The 23,808-nt window shown below is 37.9% G+C and overlaps 1 protein-coding gene across 3 annotated transcripts in view; it reads left to right on the forward strand.

The window, feature by feature from the left end:
* Window positions 1–21,944, forward strand: part of TRUB1 (TruB pseudouridine synthase family member 1) — a 58,560-nt gene extending 36,616 nt beyond the window's left edge. Inside the window, exons 8-10 of one of the 3 annotated variants that reach the window (XR_008668829.2) lie at window positions 20,573–20,668; window positions 20,855–20,954; window positions 21,624–21,944. Coding sequence is in view for 1 of the 3 variants with exons in the window: in XM_004050135.4 (XP_004050183.3) it covers window positions 349–605 (257 nt within the window). In the remaining 2 variants the exon portion in view is untranslated. Of the gene's footprint in view, window positions 1–348; window positions 2,900–20,572; window positions 20,669–20,854; window positions 20,955–21,623 lie in introns of those variants that run through there. The other 2 variants (XR_008668830.2, XM_004050135.4) reach the window with 2 other exon arrangements.
* The last annotated feature ends 1,864 nt before the right edge of the window (window positions 21,945–23,808 follow it).

Consider the following 23,808-nt stretch of genomic DNA (forward strand, 5'->3'; position numbering starts at 1 on the left):
TTCTGGCTGTGCCATTTACTGGCAGTTGTCGCACTGGACAGGTCATATGATCTCATCTGTAAAGTGAGGCTAATCTTTACTCCATGGGGTTGCTGCATGAGTTAAATAACAAAAATGTGTGCAAGTTCTTTGTTGATTTTAAAGCAGCTTATAAGGTGGATTATTAAGTATTATTTTGCTACTTAATCATTTCTTTATCTGAGGCCTCTTGGTTCTTATATTGGATTATTATACTTTTGGGTGGTTTTGAGAGATTTGAATTGAGTACGGTCATTTGAACAATTACAGACTATGAAATACTGAATCGTTTATCTTCTGGATTTTTTTTTCCACCTTTTGTTGCCATAGAACTATCTTCCTGTGCCAATGTGCTAGAGCTGACCCGAACCAAACAGGGACCATTTACGCTAGAAGAACATGCCCTTCCTGAAGACAAATGGACAATTGATGACATTGCACAGTCTCTTGAGCATTGCTCATCTCTTTTCCCAGCAGAGTTGGCACTTAAAAAATCAAAACCTGAGTCTAATGAACAGGTTTTGAGCTGTGAATATATAACTCTAAATGAGCCAAAGGGAGAAGATGATGTAATTAAGACGTGTTGAGATTGGCCTGGGAATATCATCATTTTCTAGTTGACATTTGAATCCTGTGTGCAGATGCAGAATGACAAGCTGCATTCAAAAGACAAACAATATGTCTTTTTTTTTTTGCATGAAGAAAAATGTCTATCATTTACAGTTTCAATAGCACATAATTTATTTTCTATGCATTATAAATGGCCTTGCAGTTGGCTCAGTTGTTTGCTGTGTTGTGGAATGTTTTAGGATTTTTTGTATTGTGAAAATATGAATATGATTGGATTCAGAAAAATAAACTTTCTGAATTTGATCTGTCTTCAGTCTTGTGAAAAAGTTGAACAAATTTTCTAATCAAAGAAAAAAGTATGAGCTCCATGTTTCTTTAGTTTCACAAAAATGACCATAATTTAGTGTTATTTTTACTTTATGTAGGCTTCCTGGTGGCTTCATTTTATTGAAATTCTTTAAATTGTTTAAAGTGGCCATTATTGATCTCTTTCTTCTGTTTTGGAGAGTTTATTATTAAAAACATTTCTTTGATAAAATGGCCATCATCTAGTAATACCTGTGTTTGTTTAGATCTTGGAAATGAATAAGCTTTGATAATATTTGTAAATGAACCAAATTATTACTGCTACCACTAACAGGTTGTAAATAGAAGACTAATACTTAATTAAAGTCACCTTCCTACCATTAGAGCAGAAGACAGCTCCTATAGTTTTGTATTTTGGCAGCTATGAGATATTTTCATGGTAATGTCAACATGGTCAAGCACTTTGTACCAAGTTATTAAGTAACATAATTTTTAAAATTTAAAGAATGTGTCTTCAACTAAAAACTTTATTCTTTAGCATTTATTTATATCTCTCTGTAGGGTGTTATCCCTGTGACATTGTCTCTTTAGTTTGCTCTTTCAAGAGATACTTACAGATGTTGAGATGGCTGCCCTGCATTTCCAGCTAATCTCTTCTGCTCTAAATATTTCAAAACAGTTCTTCTCAAACATTTTCATTCAGATAGCTTTCTGAAAGTTCCCTATCCCTCTTTACCATAATTTTTTGAATATAGCCACATTGTAATAGTAAACCATATATAATGAGTGCTTCATATTTTCGTTATGGGAAAGCAATATATTATGCAGCCAGTCTGTAGAAACATTCAAATCCCTCTTCCTTTACTCAAATACGGTTTCAAAAGGAAGACTCATGAGAAATTTCATAAAATACAAGTTTTTAGATGTTTATGCTTTGCCTTTCTTTTTAAAGGTGTTTTCCTGCTTTGTAGTCTCTAACTCTGAAATTTAAAATATGTAAACTAAAGTGGTGTTATTTGTGCTTAACCCAATTTAAACTCAATGTAAAATGTTATATATGCATCAGTACAGCATTTTCAACATATTGGCAACATATTTTAAATGAAAACACTAAAACAATTCTTAGTATGAGACAAAATTGTAAGGAAAAAGAGTGTTAATACCATGATGCATTAACATAAAATATCAAACACACAAAGTCATAAAATGAAAATGTACAGTTTTACCTGTTCATATCTAGTGCCCCACAGTGTGTGTCAACCAAAGGTGGCAGTGGCTACACCTGCCTGTTGGACTGGTACAGGTTACAATATGTCCTCTTCCATTGCAAATTAAAGTCCAAATAGAGAAATACTTAGGTTTTAGAACACATCAGAGGTATTTCTGCTGTATTTTTCACCTTAAAAATTGACAGAGTTTACTAATAGAGGAGTAGAGATTGTTGACCATTTTTTAAAAACGATAGCCACTCTTTTTCTTTTATGTTTAAAACTGAAGTTTTGCCAAGTGGGAAAATTACTGTTACCTCTACCATCTTAATGTAGTAACTTCAGAATTTAAATTTTTATATTACTATTTTCCTTTTTGTTGTTCACATAGTCTTAAGGCACCTATACTTTTAAATTGACTTTTTCATTTGATATTATCTATATGTATGTAGTTGTGATAATGATTATTTTAATTATATTACTTTATACTCTTAATTTATTTAGAGTATTTCTCTATTGCTGAATACTTAAGTAGTTTTAAATTTTATTATGATAAATTCCTGGGAGGGGGATTATTTAGTGAAATAATATGAAGAACTTTATGACTTATGTTTGCCTTATTGCATTCCCGAAGAGTTGTAACATTTTACAGTGTTACCATTTGGGTAGGGGTTTTATATGTTGTTGCTAATTTAGTAAATATAGGAGAGAAATCAAAGTTTATCTGATTTGCTTTTATGTGATTTATCTGTATACTTTGTTCATTTATATAAATAAATGTCTTAATGGTTTCTATACATATTTGCATGAGTTATTTGTGTTGTAAATACCTGATAGAAGGATTTTTCACGGTCCGTTGCCCTTTTAGTTTTAATTTTCATTTTTGCTAACTAAATTTGCTAGTTCTAATAACTCTTCCCCTTTTATCATTGTCAGATTAATAAGTATGAAAAATTTTAAATTTATTGAGACTTTAAAATCTTACTAACTCTCATAAGCAGTTGAAACTGAGATACTCTGAAAAGTTCGAGATTCATTCATAAAACAAATTAGTTTTCCCTGATAGTCTGGTATTTAAATACCAACTCAGTTTTTTTTTTAACTTTTATCAAAATATTCAAGAAATTTCTGTGTCTTATATTTTTCTAGGTCTAAACCTTCATGACATGATAAAGTTGTTTTAGTTGTAAGAAAACGATAAAAGATTTAAAAAATCCCGAAAATGTTTCAACCTGGAACATACCAAATCACTTCATTTTGACACTTTAAGTTTTTTATATTTGAAAAATAATGTCTTAAAAGTTGTTAAAAGTCATAGAATTATTTTATTTATAGTCTTAAAATCCAGGACCTTTATGTAATAGAAATTTGCTCTTTGCAAATTCAAAGTTTTGAAATGTGAATAAAGGCTAAACACAGTTTCCTCTACCTGTACTGACTAGGTCTTTTTTTTCTTAAATACTTGAATTAAAACAAGCCATTGACGCATCATCAGAAATGATTTACTGTATTAAATAAGAGTGCTTGGTATCAGATCTTCAGTACATTTTATGTCCCCTGACCAGTTTGAAATTTGTATCAGATTTACAATGAACATTTTGAGGTTCAATTAGATGGTGAATTGTTCTGTTTCAAAGAAAGGAAGTAATTTACCTTATATCATGATGTATATAATAGAAAGAGATGTGATTCAAAAGCACTGTAAAATGCCAAAACATTTAAATAGAGGAAACGATAATAGATATGAGGTTTATGCACTGAAATGAGTATAATGGCCTTGTAGTTAAATTTAAAGAGAGGGATTGTCTTGAAACCATTTCTTTCTCTAAGGTATGTATGGGCAGAGCTCTAGATTGTCCTAATTCTTCATTAAATACTATTTATTAAGCACATTTATTAAGGCAGTTGAATCAGTAGTACCTTCATTTGTTAATGTGTGAGCTAAATTCTCTTTATGAATAGGAATATCTTCAGATTGCTGCTATAAATACTGATACCGGCAGGAAAGTTGAAGTTCGGGAATTATTTTGCTCTTCTTATCCTTAACCCTTAAAATGCAGCATATTAACTTTATTTCTGTCTTTACCATTAGTCAACTTTTTGATCCTAGGTGAATCACTTAATAATCTCTTTAGGTCTCAAGTTTCCTTATCCTTACAACAAAGGAGACAGACTAGTCCATCTTGAAGAATCTCTCTCCAACACTAAAATATTAGGCTTCCAAGTGTAGATAATTTGTGATTATTTTGCTTAGGAACTCATTCCTCATGAACTTGAACTTTTATATTTATCAGTTCTGGAGAATTCCCATCCTTCATTTCTTTGGATATTTCATCTCTTCCAGCTAGTAATCCTATTTAAGTCTTTTTGTTTTATTCTGTGTCTAATTACTCTTTCATATTTTCCATCTCTTTATCCCACTGTGCTGCATACTGGGGAATTTCCTCCAATCTTTTTTCCAGACAATGAATACCTTTTGCTATTTTTATTTACTGTTTAACAATCATATATTTATTCCAATCACTCTTGTGTTTTATTTTTATTTATTTATTTATTTATTTATTTATTATTTTGAGACAGAGTCTCACTCTGTTGTCCAGGCTGGAGTGCAGTGGCGCAATCTTGGCTCACTGCAACCTCCGCCTCCCAGGTTCAAGCGATTCTCCTGCCTCAGCCTCTTGAGTAGCTGGGATTACAGACGTGCATCACCATGGCCAGCTAATTTTTTTATTTTTTATTTTTAGTAGAGACGAGGTTTCACCATTTGGCCAGGCTGGTCTTGAACTCCTGACCTCAGGTGATCCTCTCTCCTCAGCCTCCCAAAGTGTTAGGATTACAGACATGAGTCACTGTGCCCCGGCCTTTTTTTTTTATTTCTACACCAGGTTTTTTTCCTCCAAAATCTGCCTCTTTTTTTTTCATGTGTTGTCTTACTCTTTCATTAAGGTTTTAGTAAAATTTTTTTTTTTTACTTTGGTATTTAATATACAGAAAGTCACACATAACTGTATAGCTTAGTGAATTTTCACAAACCAAACATGTCTATAATCAGCAACCAAGTCAAGAAACAGAACATCACTAAGCCCTCCAGAAGCCCCTACTGCTCCATCAAGATTATGGATTAGTGTTTCATGTAACAATATAGATTAGTAATTTTTTCTGTTTTTGTGCTTCATATAAATAGAAGTATGTGATATGTTTTCTTTTATGTCTGGCTTCTTTTGCACAAAGCTACAATCATGAGGTTCTTCCATATTGTGGCTGTCTTAGCTTGGGCTGCTATGACAAAATGTCATAGACTGGGTGACTTTAACGTACTTGTTTCTCACAGTACTGGAGGCTGGAAGTCTGAGATCAGGGTGTCAGTGTGGTTGGGTTGTTGTGAGGGCTGTCTCACTGGCTTGGAGAGGGCTGCCTTCTCATTGTGTCCTCACATGGCTGAGAGAGGAGGCTTTGTCTTTCTTCCTCCTCTTATAGGGACATTAACCCCATCATAGTGGCTCCAACCTCATGACCTTGTCTAAATTTAATTACCTCCCAAAGGCCCCACTTCCTGTTCATTGTCATTGTTTAGTATTATTCAGTTATTACCACTGTTGATCTATTTTACTGAATGATGGACACTTGGTTAGCTTTCAATTTTGACTATTTTGAATAATGCCTCTATGAGCAATGTAGTACTTGTCTCCTGGTAAACGTGCACACATTTCTGTTGGAATTTTTTTTTTTTTTTTTTTTTTTTTTAGACAGTCTCGCTCTGCTGCCCAGGCTGGAGTGCAGTGGTGCCATCTCGGCTCACTGCAACCTCTGCCTCGCAGGTTCAAGCAATTATCATGCCTCAGTCTCCTGAGTAGCTGGAAATAGAGGCACACGCCACTATACCCAGCTAATTTTTTTGTATTTTTAGTAGAGACAGGGTTTCACCATATTGGCCAGGCTGGTCTCAAACTCCTGACCTCAAGTGATTTGCCTGCCTCAGCCTCCCAAAATGCTGGGATAACAGGCGTGAGCTACTGCAACTGGCCTCTGATGGATATTTCTAAGACTGGAATCTAGGTTGTAAAGTATACACGTTAAGCTTTAGTAGATAGTGCAAGGAGTTTTTCTAAGTTGCTGTACCAGCAGCATATGGGAATTCTGATGGTTCCACATCCTTATCACCACAAAGTATTTTACGTTTTCTTCTTAACCATTTAGGCACATGTTTGCTTTATCACAATATGGTTTTAATGAACTTTTCTCTGATTTCTTAGGGTTTTTAGTTATGTGTATTTTTTAGTCTAATTTTCTATGTAGTCTACTAGTCTATTTAGTCTTATTGTCTAGTCTAATAGTCTCTGTTAACTCAGTTATCTGAAATTCTTATGGAGTATGCTCTAATATTGCTTGTTGAATCTCCCAATTCTCAGCCAAGGTAGACTGTGTCCTACCTTGTGTTCTTTGTGTTGCAAACTTGGATTATCGGGTAATTCAGTGAGACTTTATGGGAGTGTGTGTGCTTGGGTTGAGAGTGTCCTTCCAGAGAGATTTTGGGATTGTTTCTGCTAGGCACACCAGAGATATCGCTGTTCCAAAATCCTCATCGTAAATGATCATTGCAGAGATGTTTTATTATTGTTGTGTTGTGTTTTGTTTAATTTAAAGCCTAAGTCAAAGAAAAGCTTCCTTGTTTTCGCCCTGTGTTTGTGGTAAATTGCATTGTAGTCTACCATTTTATTAAATGTATAGTCCTTTAAGGGTACCAGTTTTATGCCTATGTTTGTGGGTGTCACAATTCCAAAACCTACCTCTCAAGATCCACACTTGGTTTCCATCCCCACTTAAAAGGCAAACACTTTGGTTACAGAGAGGAGTAAATCTTGCCTCCCTCCCCCACTACCTGGATTGCTGTAGCATCAAGAAGTGTGTTTACCACTCCGGGTTTCAGATCGTTCTTTGTTTTGGACCCTGGTGAATTTCCTTAGTGTAAGTTCAATTATTTTTTAAAGGAATTTTTAAAAAGTCACATTTATATGCAACAAAATTCACCATTTTAAGTGTATAGTTCATTGAGCCAGCTTGAGGTTTAACTTGCTCTTTTTCTAGTTTTAAAGTAGAGGCTTAGGTCACTTCTTTTTAAACTTAAGCATTAAATCTTATCAGTTTTTCTTTGAGCACTGCTTTAGCGGCATCTCGTGAGTTATAATAAGCTGTGATTCAATTTAAAATAATTTCCATTGTGATATTTCACTTTACCTATTACTTAGAAGTATATCATTTACTTTCTGGATATTAGAGGATTTTCTATATAAAATTCTCTAGTTGATGTCTTGTTTAATTTCATTGTGGTGAGAGAATATAAAATACATGAACATAAAATGTGTAATTTCCATTCTTACAAATTTATTAAGACTTGTTTAGTGACTCAGAAATGGTCTACCTTGGAATTTGTTCCATGTACATTGGTTAAGAATGTGCTTTCATGGTTGTTGGGTGGATCATTCTGTAAATATCAATTAGGTCAAGCTTGTTGCTTGTGTTATTCAGGTCTTCCATAGCCTTAATGGGGTTTGTTTTGCTTTGTTTTGTTTTGTTTTTGGTCTACTTTGCCTATCAGTTACAGTGAGAGGAGACCTGCAATCTCCAATTATAATGTTGGACTTGTCTGTTTCTTCTTTCAGTTCTTTTTTTTTTTTTTTTTTTTCCGCAAGAGGGAGGCTCACGCTGTTCCCCAGACTGGAATGTAGTGGCGTGATCTCGGCTGACTGCAACCTCCACCTCCTGGGTTCAAGGAATTCTCCTGCCTCAGCCTCCCAAGTAGCTGAGGTTACAGGTGCCAGCCACCACGTCCAGCTAATTTTTGTATTTTAGTAGAGATGGGGACTGTGTTTGCCAGGCTGGTATCAAACTCCTGACCTCAAGTAACCTGCCTGCCTCAGCCTCCCAAAATGCTAGGATTACAGGCGTGAGTCACTGCACCCAGCCCTTCTTTCAGTTCTATCACCTCTTTTTGCTATATGTGTATGAGAGCTTTATTATTAGGGGCACATACATTTAAAATTGTTACGTCTTATTGATAGATTGATCTGTCATTATGAACGTCTGTATTCATTCCTGATAGTATTTCTTTTTCTAAATATTTTTCTGAATGTGTCTGCTATTAACATAGCCACTCTGGCTTTTTAAAATTAGTATTTTTATGGTATATATTTTTCCTTTTTTTTTTTTTTTAAGTTTTAGATGTTATGTTTCCTTATACTTAAAGTGGGTGTCTTATAGGCAGCATATATCTGGGTCTTGATTTATTATTTAATCTGATAATCTCAACCTTTTTGTTGGAGTGTTTAGGCCATTTACATTTAGTGTAATTATAGACATGGTTTGATTTGCTATACCATCTTTTCATTTGTTTTATATGTGAGCCATCTTTTCATTGTTCTTTTTTCATTTTCTTTAGTACTGAATACTTTTTTTGTATTTCATTATATCTATTGGCTTTTTAGTTATACCTCTTAAAAATTTTTTTTCTGTTTTATGTAGGATTTATAATATACATCTTTAACTTAACACAGATTACCTTCAAATAGTATTTTACCAGCTCAAGTGTAATGTAGAAACCTTACAAGAGTATATTTTCATTTCTGTCTCCTATTTTTATGCTATTGTCTATAATACATTAGGTTTGTTGTTGTTTGTTTTTACCTTGTTGCTGTTGGCTGGGGTCAGCAAACATTTTCTGTAAAGGGCTAGATAGTACAGGCATACCTTGGAGATACTGTGGGTTTGGTTCCAGACCACCACAATAATACAAATATGCAAGAAGTGGATATCACAGTAAAGTGAGTCACACAAGTCTTTTGGCTTCCCAGTGCATATAAAAGTTTTGCTTATACTACACTGTAGTCTGTTAAGTGTGCAATAGTGTTATGTCTAAAAAAAATACATACCTTAATTTTAAAATGCTTTATTACTAAAAAATGCTAACAATCATTTGAGCATTCAGTGAGTCGTAATCTTTTTGCTGGTGGAAGGTCTTTTCTTATTGATGACTGATCGGGGGTCAGGTGCTGAAGCTTAGGGTGGCTGTGGTAGTTTCTTAAAACAACAGTGAAGATTGCAATATCAGTTGACTCTTCCTTTCATGAAAGATTTATCTCTAGTGTGTGATGCTTTTTGATAGCATTTTATGCACAGTAGAACTTCTTTGAAAATTGGAGTCAATCCTCTCAAACCCTGCTCTGCTTTAACAACCTAAGTTAATATAATATTCTGAATCCATTGTTGTCATTTCAACAATTTTCACAGTGTCTTCACCAGGAGTAGATTCCATCTCATTTCCTGAGATGGAATCTTTGCTCATCCATAAGAAGAAATTCCTCATCTGTTCAAGTTTTATCATGAGATTGCAGCAATACAGTCATGTCTTCAGGCCTCACTTCACTTTTAATTCCAGTTCTCTTACTGTTTCTACCACATCTGTGATTCCTTCCTCCATTGAAGTCTTGAACCTCTCCAAGTCATCCATGAGGGTTGGAATCAACTTCTTCCAAATTCCTGTTAATATTTATATTTTGACCTCCCATGAATCATGAATGTTCTTAATGGCACCTGGAATGGTGAATCCTTTCCAAAAGGTTTTCAATTTACTTAGTCCAGATCCATCCATCCAGAGGACCCACTTTCAATGCCAGTTATAGCCTTATGGAATGTATTTCTTCAATAATAAGGCTTGAAAGTTGAAATTACTCCTTGATCCATTTTCTGCAAAATAGATGTTGTGTTAGCAGGCATGAAAGCAACATTAATCTTTTTGTACATATCCATCAGAGCTCTTGGGTGACCAGGTATATTGCCAGTGAGCAGTAATACTTTGAAAGGAATTATTTTTCTTAGCAGTAGGTCTCAACAGTGGGCTTAAAATATTTGGTCCACCATTCTGTAAACAGATGTGCTGTCATCTAAACTTTGTAGTTTCATTTATAGAGCACAGGCAGAGTAGATGTAGCATAATTCTTAAGGGACTTAGGATTTTCAGAATGGTAAATGAACATTGGCATCAATTTAAATCACTAGCTGTATTAGCCCCCAACAAGAGGTCAGCCTATTTTTTGAAGCTTTGAAGCCAGGCATCGACTTCTCCTCCCTGGTTACAAAAGTCCTAGATGGCATCTTCTTCCAATATAAAGCTGTTTCATCTACATTGAAAATCTGTTGTTTAGTGTAGCCACCTTCATCAATGATACTATCTAGATCTCTTGGATAACTTGTGCAGCTTCTACATCAGCATTTGCTACTTCACCTTGTACTCTTACGTAGTGGAGTGGCATCTTTCCTCGTACCTCATGAACCAACCTCTGCTAGCTTCCAACTTTTCTTCTGTAGTTTCCTCGCCTCTCTCAGCCTTCATAGAATTGAGGATAGTTAGGGACTTGCTTTGGATTAGACTTTGGCTTCAGGGAATGTTGTGGCTGGTTTGATCTTCTATCCAGACCACTAAAACTTTATCCATATCAGCAATAAGGCTGTTTTGCTTTCTTATTATTTGTGTGTTCACTGGAGTAGCACTTTTAATTTGCCTCAAGATATATATCTTTGCATTCACAACTTGGCTGACTGGTGCAAGAGGCCTAGCTTTCAGACTATCTTGGCTTTTGACATGCCTTCCTCACTAAGCTTAATCATTTCTAGCTTTTGATTTAAAATGAGAGATGTAGGCCAGGCACAGTGGCAGGCACAGTGGCATATGCCTGTAATTCCAACACATTAAGAGGCCAAGGCAGGAGGATTGCTTGAACCCAGGAGGTGGAGGTTGTAGAGATCACACCACTGCATTCCGTCCTGGATGACAGAGCAAGACCCTTTCTCAAAATAAAATGAGAGGTGTGCTTCTTCTTTTTGTTTGAGCACATAGAAGCCATAGTACGATTATTAATTGGCCTAATTTCAATACTGTTGTGTCTCAGAGAATAGGGAGGTCTGAAGAGAGGGAGAGAGGTGGGGGAATGGCTGGTCAGTGGAGCAGTCAGAACACACATAACACTAATAAATTGTTTGCTGTCTTATATGGATGTGGTTTGCGATGCCCCCAAACAATTACAGTAGTTACAGCAAACATCACTGATCACAGATCACCATAACAGATATAATAATCATGGAAAAGTTTGAAATATTTTGAGAATTAGCAAAGTGTGACACAGAGAAACAAAGTGAGCACATGCTGTTGGAAAAAATTGGTGTTGATAGACTTGCTCCATGTAAGTTTGCCATACACCTTCAATTTATAAAAAACACAATATCTAGGAAGTTCAATAAAGTGAAGTGCAATAAGATGAAGTATGCCTGTAAATATTTCAGGCTTTCCAGACCATAGGGTTTCTGTTGCAACTGCTCACCTCTGCCATTATAGCATGAAAGCAGCTATAGAAAATATACATAAATGAGGCCTGTAATCCTAACACTTTGGGAGCCCAAGGTGGATGGATCACTTGGGGTCAGGAATTCGAGACCAGCTTGGCCAACATGGCAGAACCCTGTCTCTGCTAAAAATACAAAAATTAGCCAGGACTACGCATGCCTGTAGTCCCAGCTACTTGGGAGGCTGAGGCAGGAGAATCTCTTGAACCCGGGAGGGGGAGGTTAAAGTGAGCCAAGATTGTGCCACTGCACTCCAGCCTGGGCAACAGAGTGAGACTGTCTCAAAAAAAAAAGGAAAAGAAAATACACATAAATGAATGTGTGTGGCTGTGTACCAATATATCCTCATGCTCTAGCTTGCCAACCCTTGCTTTACACTGTCAGTTACCTTCTAAAGAGATTAAAAATCATAACAATATCTATTACATTTATTCACATCCTAGTGTCCTTTCTTCTTTATGTAGAATCAAATTTCATTCTGGTATCATATTTCTTCTTTCTAAATAATTTCCTTTAATATTTTTTATAGCACAGGTCTAATAGCAATGAATTATGCAATTCATTGCTATTAGACCTGTGCTATAAAATAACAATGAATTATGTCAGTTTTTATTTGTCTGAAAAAGTGTTTTGTTTTTGAAATATACTTTTGCTGGGTATATAAATCCATGTTGCATAAGTTCTCTTTTCTTCAGCACTTTAATGAAGTCACTCAGTTATCTTCTGGCTTGTATAGTTTCTCTGGCTGCCTTCAAGATTTTTGCATTGTCTTTAATTTTTAGCAGTTTGATGTGTCTAGAAGTGATTTTCTTTGTATTTATCCTTTTGGGGGCCTCTTAATTTCTTTGATCCTTTTTTTCTTTTTTAAATCAGTTTTGGTCTGTCTCCTCAAGTGGGCTGAAAAAAAAGAAAAATAAAATCATAGTTTAAAAAACTAATTTTGGAAAATTTTCAGCTATCATTTCTTCAAATATTTATCCTACTCCATGCTCCCCTCCTCCCCTTTCCTTCTGGGACTCAAATTACAGGTATATTTAACCATTTTATTTGTTCACGGCACTTGGATGCTCTGCTTTCTTATTTTTTGTCTTTCATTTTGGATAATTTCTACTGACCTATCTTCAAGTTCACTGATTCTTTTCTCAGCCATGTCTAGTGTGCTCAACGCCTGTTGAAGAAATCCTTTGTCTTTAATATCATGTTTTTTATTTCTAGCATTTTCATGTAACTCTTTGTTCTGGTTTCCATCTCTCTACTCACTTTTTTTTTTTTTTTTTGAGACAGATTCTCGCTCTGTCACCCAGGCTGGAGTGTAGTGGCGTGATCTCAGCTCACTGCAACTTCCACCCCCTGGGTTCAAGTGATTCTCCTGCCTCATCCTCCTGAGTAGTTGGGATTACAGGTGCCCACCACCGTGGCTGGCTAATTTTTGTATTTTTTTAGTGGAAACAGGGTTTCACCATGTTGGCCAGGCTGGTCTTGAATTCCTGACCTCAGGTGATCTGCCTGCCTCAGCCTCCCCAAGTGCTGGGATTACTGGCATGAGCCACTGCACCCAGCTCTGCTGACATTTTTTATCTTTTGATGCATTTTGTCTACCTTTTCCATGAAATCCTTTAACATAGTAGTCATAGTTACTTTCAATTCCTTGTCTGACAGTTCTGACATTCAAGTCTAGGTTTGTTAATAGCTTTGTGAGTCTGTTAACAGCTTTTTTACATTCTTGTCTGTGTGTTTTGTATTTCTTGATTGTATGCCAAATATTGTCTGTAAAATAAACTTAGATAAGTCATACTTCTATCCAGAAATAGGCACATTTTTTGTGTCCAGTCATTAGTGTGGAGGGAGGTTGGGGCAGTCTAGTCAGTGGCCGAACTAGGTTTGGATTTGTTGATGCTATACTTACAATGCACCAGACTTCCATGCACTGCAGGAGTGGGCTGCTGCGCTTTATGCTTCATGTGAGGCCTGAATTGTGGAAGGGTTTTTCCTTAGTGTGTCCCTCCATGCTCAGATTTCAGCAAGTCTTCGTATCTGTGCCACAGAAGGAATCTGACCCATGCTCTTTTTGACCTCCCCAAGTGATCAACTGTTGCTTGTTATAGCTCGTCATGGAGTAAGAGTGTGTTTTTTTAGTTTTCATCCTCCAGCCTTGGTCTTGGGCCCTGAGCTCCTAGACTCCAGGGGTGGATGGAATCCAGTGATTTCTCAGTAATTCAGCCCCTTCCCCAGTAGTGAAAGATCTCTGCTTTGTATCGGTGCAAGATCCTGGGCTGAGCTCATTTTCTGCCCTTCCTCGAATGGCAGACAGCTCTTGCTTTCACCCTTCTACCAAAGGCAGTGCATCTTTTCTTGGGCCTCTCCCCCATGAACTTATGACTTTCACATAAGAGAAGGGCTCATGTATCAGAGAATTCTGTGACTTTGTGCCACATACAGAGTCTCTCAGTTCTCTTGCCCTGCCCCAGTCTTTTTTGTGAGCACCTAGTAGAGACCCTTGGAGAAGAGCAAGGAAGCGAGTATGGACTTCTTTTGTGTCTGTTGATTGCTCTGTTTCTCAACTGCTACTCTTGGACTTTAAGAATTCATTAAAATGTCAGCTGTTTTCTTTTTTCCTTTTTCTTTTTTTTTTTTTTTAGATGGAGTCTTGCTCTGTTGCCCAGGCTGGAGTGCAGTGGTGTGATCTTGGCTCACTGCAACCTCCGCCTATCGGGTTCAAGCGATTCTCCTGCCTCAGCCTCCCAAGTAGTTGGGACTACAGGCGCCCACCACCACACCTGGCTAATTTTTGTATTTTTAGTAGACACAGGGTTTCACCATTTTGGTCAGGCTGGTCTCGAACTCCTGACCTCATGATCTGCCCGCCTCAGCCTCCCAAAGTGCTGGGATTACAGGCATGAGCCACCGCGCCAGGCCTTAGCTGTTCTCTTTTTACCTGCTGGGATGGCTAGTTTTCTGTGTCAACTTGACTGGGCCATGGGATGTCCAGATATGTAATTAAACAGTATTTCTGGGTGTTTCTGTGAGGGTGTCTTCAGAAGAGATTTGCCTTGAATTGGTGAACTAAGTAAAGCAGAGGGCCCTGTCTAGTAGGGGTAGGCATCATCCAGTCTGTTGAGGACTTGAATAGAACAAAAGGCAGGGGAAGGTTGGAATTTCCTCCTCTCTGCTTGAGCTGAGACATCTATTCTGCCCTTGGCACTCCTGGTTCTCAGGGGTTCAGACCTGGATTCCTGGGTCTCCACCTTTCCCATGGCAGACTGTGGGACTTCTCAGCCTCCTATCTAATTAATAAATCTCTTCATACACACGCACACACACACACACCCTATGTATCCTTCTGTTTCTCTGCAGAACCATATCTAATACACCTGCTTTTATGATGATTACCTATCGATTCTGTATTCTGCCAAAACTGAGAACAGTTCATTTTTCCATCTCTTCTCAGAGAGGCTTGTCAGCCATTAGTTCTCTGATGGGCTCAAGAAGTTATGCAGCTTTTTTTTCTCACTGTTAGGATGGAATTGATATTCTGTTGAAACTTTCTATAGCTAAGTGGAAACTTGTTTTGAGGTTATTTTCTCTACTTACTTTTGCTAGAAATGGAACACTCTGTATCGAGTTAAGACACGTAAACTGACTTGTGATACCATAATGTTGTGTTGAATTTTATATTCTTAGAAAATCATCTGTCAAGGTGTTAACTAATGGCAAAGCATTTAATAAATCAGCATTCATGTATTCAGGTGCTCTGAATTATCTGACTTTTAAATTCTTACTTTATAAATGGGAAAATTGGGGCATGGAAAAGTTAACTCTCCTAACCCCAAATTATTACATTATTAAGGACAGGACTTAGAGGCCAGATATCTTAGGTCATTAATATTCTTTGGCTCACAGAATTGGCAATATAACCTAAAGGTAATAACTAGGTGATTTTCTTTTATATCAATTAAATATGTCAGTTTTCAAATATTCACAAGTACCTACTGTGCAGGGAAAGAACACGCCATACAAAAGATGTAGTCCAGGCCTTTAAGAAACTTTCATTTAATGGGAACTCAAGAAGTGTACATATAAGGAGGGAAGTAGCAGTACGGTACAAGATAATACATACATATCAGTAAATGATATTGCCAAAAGGTGCTATTGATAGAGCAATAATTCATTTCTGCAAACATCTGCTGATCTCCTACTGAAAAGAAAGGAGGGAGAACAGGATGCCTGGTGATCAGGTTAGAAGAGAAAGACCTTGAGTTGAGCCTTGAACAGTATTTAATATTCAAAAGGTTAAGAGAGGAGAGCAATTGAGGAGGGGAGAATATTTCCAGCACAAATGACGGTGTACAAGATGAACACAGTAAAGAGCAGACTGGTCTGGATGGAGAGGAGGATTTGCATCATTTGGGATTACGTCATTTAGACCCTTGAAAGCCAAGATTGAGTAAAGCCGCAGTGAAGCGACTGGCTCGTATGGAAGCTTTATTTTAAGAAGATTAATCTGGTAGTGACATGTGCCAAAAACTGAATAGGTAGAAATGAGATGCAGAGAGCCCAGTTAGAACTGAGTCTGGTGCAGTAATGCAGGATTGAGGCAATAAACACCAAACTACAGTATCACCAGATAATGGATGTTTGAACGGACGGTTTAAAGGAAAATTGATGGTATTTGGTAATTTATTAGATAATCCAGGGCCATGGAATGAGAGGGGAAAATGACTAACCATAGTCATCAAATGGTTTTTCTTAATGAATCTGAATTTTGGTGTAAGAGCAACATTTTCTTAGGCCTTGCCTAGTTGGTACAGTTGACTATGATAATGACTGCTACCATGCTTGTTCCTCTTTTAACAGCTGTGAGTCCCCCACCAGCCAAACAATGAGCCTCTTGAAAAGGACGATGCCTTTTCAGTTCTCTCCAAGTGCTTGGCAAATAGGAGGCCTTTTGAAGTTACTCTGTAGTTAGGGGTTCCCAGTGAGTATTTGAAATATTAAGTCATGCCCGTGGTTGACAGCATGGCCCTACTGCTCATCATCAGCTGTTAACCTTAGGCAAGTTAATGAACTTTTCTAAGCCCCAGTCTACTCATTTATAAAGTGGGATTATTAATAATGTCTACTTCATAAAATTATGAAGCCTGAGTTAGGTCATTCAGATAGTGTTTAGTCTGATTCTTCGAACCTAGTAAACAGTCAGTAAACAGAAGCAAATGCCACATGCCTGATTTATATCCAAGGGGAGAAAGGTAAAAATGAAATTTTCATGATTTATGGATTCAAATTGTACATTTCAAAGATGCTTTATAAGCTATTGTTTTGGTAAGAAGAATTGAGCTGAAACAAAGAATTTTCTGACAGCAGTGATTATTAAATGGTGAAATAGGCTATTGATGTCTTTAGAGGATATAGATGTTCACCTTTTGCATATAAGTGCACAAAAATTCACTAAGTACATATGTCTGTCTACACAGAGAGAGAGAGAGAGAGCATTAAAGTTAGTAAACATCCCCCTCGCTTTTTTTTTGAGACAGGGTCTTACTCTTGCCTAGGCCGGAGTGCAGTGGTGCAATCGTGGCTCACTGCAGTCTCAGCATCCTGGGCTCAAGCGATCCTCTCACTCAGCCTCCTGAGTAGCTGAGGTGTGCACCACCACACCCGGCTAATTTTTAAATTTTTTTTTTGTAGAGGTGAGGTTTCACCATGTTGCCCAGGTCTCAAACTCCTGAGCTCAAGCAATCTGCTCACTTCAGCCTCCAAAAATGCTGGGATTACAGGCGTGAGCCACCACGCCTGGCCAGTAAACCCCATTCATTTACATCATCTTATTTGTCCCTCCAACAATCCTGCAAAGTAGGTAGGTTCTGTCTTTCTTTGTTATTTAGGTGAAGAACTTGAAGTGGTGTTGAGGAATAGGTGTTTTGCCAAGAGTCACGCAGCTGGAGTGGCAGAGCTGTATACTCTTCTGATTCCACCAACGCTGTTTACATCACATCTGGAGAAAAGTGCTCTGAGGCACAGATGTTTAGTGGGAGGGATGAGACACAGGCTGCAATGCCTAAAGATAATCGAGAATAAAAGCAGAAAACAAGACGTTTGTTTCTGTTAAAATGAGACAGAAAATAAGGCATTTGTGGTTTGGGATTGAGCACTTGGAGAAGTGGGGAGCGATTTGATTTGGGTGAGACTGCTCTTGGAATGCTGCATCTGGTTCTGGACTACTCATTACTAGGCTTATAGAAGCTAGCTGGAGGAGGTTCAAAGAAAAGCTCCAAAATGATTAGCGGGCTGACGGGATTGATTTATAAGAAATATTAAAAGAATTAAATGTGTATAGCTCAGCTAAGCAAAGATGAAAGAGACCAGCTAAATGTATACAAATATCTGAAACGTGCAAACTTTAAAAAGAGAGATTAATTATTTAACATGATACACGGGGGCACAATATGCAGTCACAGGATGAAAATTTCAGCTGAGTATCTAGAAGAATTCCCCGATAGTGAATCTGTTAAGGCTGTCTGTAGGGTGGCCTTTCCCTGGAGAGGCAATAGAAATTTCAAGTCTTACGATTTTAAAACTTTCTTGGGTATTAGATGATGTTAGAGAATTATTATTAATTTGGTCAGGTATGATAACGGTATTGTAGTTCTATAAGAAAAATTGTATTTTTTAGAGTTACATACCCTGAAATATAAGCATAGAATATGATGTAGGAGATTTGCTTTAAAATACCACGGTAAGGAAAGAAAGGAAGGAGGAAGAAAAGAAAGGAAGGGGAAGAAAGGGAAAAAGAGGCAAAGAAGGAAGAGAAGGTAAGAGAAAGAAAAAGAATGAAGGAAGAAGGCGGGGCACTGTGGCTCATGCCTATAATCCCAGCATTTAGGAGGCCAAGTTGGGAGGATCACTTAATTAAGCCCAGGAGTTCAAGGCTGCAGTGAGCTGTGACTGCGGCACTGCACTCCAGCCTGGGTGGCAGAGTGAAGCCCTGTCTCTAAAAAAAAAAAAATAAGTTAAAAAGAAAGAAAAGGATAGATGAAGTGTGGCAAGATGTTGGTAATGTTGAACCTGAAGGAAGTTAATATGTGAGTTCACTTTCCTCTTCTATCTTCTTTATGTATGTTTGCCAACTTCCATAATAAAAAATATAAATTATATTTTCCTGATCAAAACTTAGTAGCAATATTAATCCCTGGGCTTCCTGACTAGAACAGCCTCACTACCACATGGGCAGAGTTCTGGCCGACCAGGGACCACAGTGGTTCACCATCTTGCTCTGGTAATGAGGTCTGGGCTGAAGGGCCCTTTCTAAGGTTGTAGATAGAAATCCAGGAAGCTTCTTAGAATCGCAGACCTATCAGGGTACCTGCAGGAGGTGGGTCTACTAAGGTGAAAAAGCAGAGGGCAGAGGTCGTGATTAGCAGCTGACCCCCGCTGCTTTTCTGTCCCTCATTCGTGGAAAATTGAGTGGAGCTCAATTTTGAGTGGAGCTGTAAGTAGCTCCACTTGTAGACATTGAGTGGAGCTCTAAGTGTCTTCAGAATAGCAAAACACTAGTTTTCTTTTTCTTTTCTTTTCTTTCTTTTTTTTTTTTTTTTGGAGACAGAGTCTTGGTCTGTCGCCCAGGCTGGAGTGCAATGGCGCGATCTCGGCTCACTGAACTCTGCCTCCCGGGTTCAAGCGACTCTCCTGCCTCAGCCTCCCAAGTAGCTGGGATTACAGGTGCCCACCACCACGCCCAGCTAATTTTCGTATTTTTAGTAGAGATGAGGTTTCATCATGTTGGCCAGGCTGGTCTCGAACTCCTGGCCTCAAGTGATCCACCTGCCTTGGCCTCCCAAAGTCCTGGGATTACAGGTGTGAGCCACCACACCCAGCTGCAAAACCCTATTTTTCTTGAATGGAGAAACACTTTCCCCTTATTTATTGAGTTTGGGAAGCAAGAAGAGGGGTAATTCATTAAGTGAAAGTTTCCAAAATCCAGAAAACATCGATAAAGCAGAGGCTTAATTTTTTTAAGGAAGAATTTTTTAAACTATCTTCTTTTGAGCCTCTTTAGGAAGACCTCACGTCCTTGCCTTGAATGTTGAGAGTGGGAAATCCAGGGAGGTTTTGGAATGCATGCCTTATGTCTGCTTTTTTGTTTGTTAGAGAAATATAAATATTTTATCTAGGTTTTGCTGATGGCAGTCAAGCATGAACACAACCCACTGTTTGAGGAGCTGTAATTTCTGAATTTCTGCAGAGTGCACATCTAGGCCAGCAAATGGCAGTGAGAGTGAGGTGGATTTAGCTCAGTGTAAGGATGAACTCCAGAACCATCGGCTCTGACTGAAAGTGAAGTAGCAGCTGCGTTGTGGGAAAGCTGGCTGGAGTGTCTCTCATAAGCAGGCATTCTTTTTCTCCAGCCCGTCCCTGTGTTGGTTTGGGCCCACAGTAAGCCTCCTGGCCTCTAGGCTGTAACCCCCACCATCCTCCTCTGCCTCGCCTCCAGAGTGATTGTTCTGAAGCACAACTGGATGTCATTCCTCTTCCTGAACTCCTAGCACCTACAGGGACTCCATCCTTGTGCCCCACACCATACCTCACACATAGACATTCCTAATGAAGATTTGATTGAATTATTGTAACCTCAGTGCCTCCCACTCTTCTAGTTGCCTCTCTGCCTGCCTTTGTAGATTTATTTATTTATTTATTTATGAGACAGAGTCTTACTGTATCACCCAGGCTGGCGTTTAGTGGCACCATCTCAGCTCACTGCAACCTCTACCTCCCAGACTCAAGCAATCCTCCCACCTCAGCCTCCCGAGGAGCTGGGACCACACGCACGTGCCACTATGCCCAGTTAATTTATTGTAATTTTTGTAGAGATGGGGTTTCATCGTGTTGCCCAGGCTAGTCTTGAACTCCTGGACTCAGGCGATTCGCCCGCCTCAGTCTCCCAAAGTGCTGGGATTACAGGCGTGAGCCACCATGCCCAGCCGCTAGCACTCATCTTAATCGTATATTTACTTCTCTGGCTTTCCCACCAGACTGCGGGCTCTTCAAGAGTAAATGCCATGTTTTCACCTTTATTTCCCCAGTTTGTGGCACATTCTAGGCACTCGCCATCATCAAATAAACCTCTGGAGCTGTGATATTACAAACGTGGAAAGACGATGAGCACTCAGCAAGTTTCAGTGAGTAAACAAAGGCTTTCATTCAGCATGTATTTATTGACTGCCCTGACTCTGGCCTGCCTTCCTGTCTGTGGTTCAAGGAGAGCATAGTCCACAGAACCAGAGACCTGGCTACTCTGGAAGTTAGACTTAAGCCCACCCCGGTCCTTGAATGGGGAAATATTTCCCTTCATTCCTGTGTTTTAGGGACAGAAAGATGAGTAATGCAGTGATACATGCTGGAAGTGTTTATTCCACTACCCGAAGCTGCCTCTCAACTTGAACAATCCATGAAAGAAACAAGATGGTATATAACTTTTTCTAATTTGTGATGCCTTTGTTTATTTGTTTCCGGTTAAAAGAGGAGGTGGCATTGAACTGTTTGTTTGGTTTGGTTTCTTCTTCAATAAGAAGCATCTTAATATAACTAGACTGGACATCTGTCCCATTTTCAAAAATTACAAGTTTCGATCATTGCTAAATTGTACAGATCCCAATCTGTCTGCTCTGCATACATTTGCATTTATAAAAGCAGAAGCAGACTAGCAGTCTTTCTAATGCAATCCCCTAAATGCATGAAGTATTAGATTGCTTCTCCCTATTGGTTCATGCATTGCTAAAGGCTTAAAAGGATCATTGATTTGAATTATTTAATGTGTACAGCAGGCTGAGCTTCCTTTCTTTTTTAAGGGAAGAACCTTCAGGGGCATTGCTTTAGTTTTTTAATGTTAAATCTCATTTTTCTTTGAGAATAAGAAGTTAAAGCTGTATTCACACAAGCTCTCAAAGTGCCAGATTTTCATTGTGTTTTTAAACCATCTAGGAAATGTTTGATTCTAATGAAACATTACTGCTGAAAATTGGGCTGAAATTGCTGGGCTGAAAATATCGTTATAACTTCACGTGATTCCAATGTTGTATTATTATTTTTTTCTTTTTCTTTTTCTTTTTTTTTTTTTTTTTTGACCTGATATAGATGAAGCGAAGAGACAAGGAGCAATCCAATGTGTAATAAAAAAAGGCAGCCTGAATTGTTGTTGCTGTTTTTGAAATTTAAGCTGGTTTTCAATTAAATTCAGTAAATGGTCCAGGACTATAAATGTTGAACATTTTTTACCGTGTCATTTAAATTTTAGTCTTATTGTTTTTTGTTGTTTTTTTTTTTTTTGATGGTTTACATTTTCCCCATGGAAAGCAGCTATGTCACGTCGGCACGATTCATGATGGTAACATCTCGGGTTATTTTGGTTTGTGTTATGTTCAGAAAGCGGAATGCCGAAAATAAAGAGTGGTTTGTGATGTCTAGTGTGTCCTCCTTTAACAAATCAAAGGCTCTTATTTAATCCACTTAATAGGACACTGCAGAAATTTAAAAAATGGAAGTCCCATCCACAGAAGGCAGGTCCTATGATGTAAAAAGTTTAGGTGGGGGATTAATAGAGTGATCATATGATTTATGAGCTAAACCGGAGACACTTTTTTTTTTGAGATCGAGTCTCACTGTTGCCTAGGCCGGAGTGCAGTGACGTGATCACAGCTCACTGCAACCTCCGCCTCCCGGGTTCAAGCGATTCTCATGCCTCAGCCTCCTGAGTAGCTGGGACTATAGGCACCCACCACCATGCCCAGCTAATTTTTGTGTTTTTTGTAGAGATGGGGTTTCACCATGTTGGCCAGGCTTGTCTCAAACTCCTGACCTCAGGTGATCCGCCCACCTCGACCTCCTAAATTGCTGGGATTACAGGCGTAAGCCACCATGCCTGGCCCAGAGACACTTTTGAGAGTGAAGAGGAAGCTGAGAATAATTCACTGATCTACAACTGGGACCATCCAGGGCAAGCCAGATGCCATTACCACTAGCTAGAAAGCATGCCAAGGTCTCATTTACCTTGGTATATAGCAGATTCTTCTTTGAATTCTGGAAATTCTGGTAAGTCATTGAGGTAGCTCTGTGCCAAGGAGCAATATGGTAGAATTCTAATATTTCAGGCAGTACAACACTTTCCTGCATTTGTAGCAGGTAAAGGGAGGTCAGGGCAGAAGACAAAACCACTGGGACTCGACAAAGGGCATAAACGTCTAATGCACCTGATGTAGCTGATGGTAAATTGTTATCAGCTAAAGATCTTTCATAATAAATAAACATCATTTGTAGGAGGGCACAGAAATCGTGGAAAGCTGGGATTCGGGTTGCCTGTGGCTTTAATTCTGGAATCAGAAATATTAGTCAAGGATATCAGTCTATGAAGTAAGTTTTCAATGTTATATGCCACAAGATGCAGCTGTCCTATTTTCACTTCCAGTAATTCCTTCTGAATTAATATACCTTAAAAATAGCTGCAGCTTCTCAAATCTGTGAGAATCGTATGTGCTGCTTGCTACACTTTCCTTTTTCCTGAAGGCCTCTTTGAGGTCTTTCAAGAACTCAATTCAATTCAGCAACAATTAGGGGGTCTAAGGTATACAGACGCTGTGCAAGATGCTCCTGAGACACAAAGAGGAGGTCAAGCCCCTGCCTTCAGGCACCTCTCTATAGTATAGGAGGAGAAAGAGAAGAAACACTAACACAACACTACATAGGTAGGTGCCATTAAAAGGGTACATACATTAAAGCCAGGTGGTAGGTATAAGAAGATTTGTAACATGAGAATTTTCTGCATGTTTGAAATATCTTATAATTTTTAAAAATTAAAATGGGAGATACATATATATGTATTTATGTATGTATATATGTATGTACATATACACATATATACATAAATATATATGTATCTCCCATACACATATATGTATATATGTGTGTATATGTACACATATATGTACATACGTATATCTATGTACATATATGTACATACGTATATCTATGTACATATATGTACATACGTATATCTATGTACATATATGTACATACGTATATCTATGTACATATATGTACATACGTATATCTGTACATATATGTACATACGTATATCTATGTACATATATGTACATACGTATATCTATGTACATATATGTACATACGTATATCTATGTACATATATGTACATACGTATATCTATGTACATATATGTATATATGTATATCTGTATGTACATATATGTATATCTGTATATATGTTTGTATATGTACATATATGTATATGTGTGTATACATACATATAT

This window comes from Gorilla gorilla, chromosome 8, assembly GCF_029281585.2.
Source record: "Gorilla gorilla gorilla isolate KB3781 chromosome 8, NHGRI_mGorGor1-v2.1_pri, whole genome shotgun sequence".
Taxonomy (NCBI): domain Eukaryota; kingdom Metazoa; phylum Chordata; class Mammalia; order Primates; family Hominidae; genus Gorilla; species Gorilla gorilla.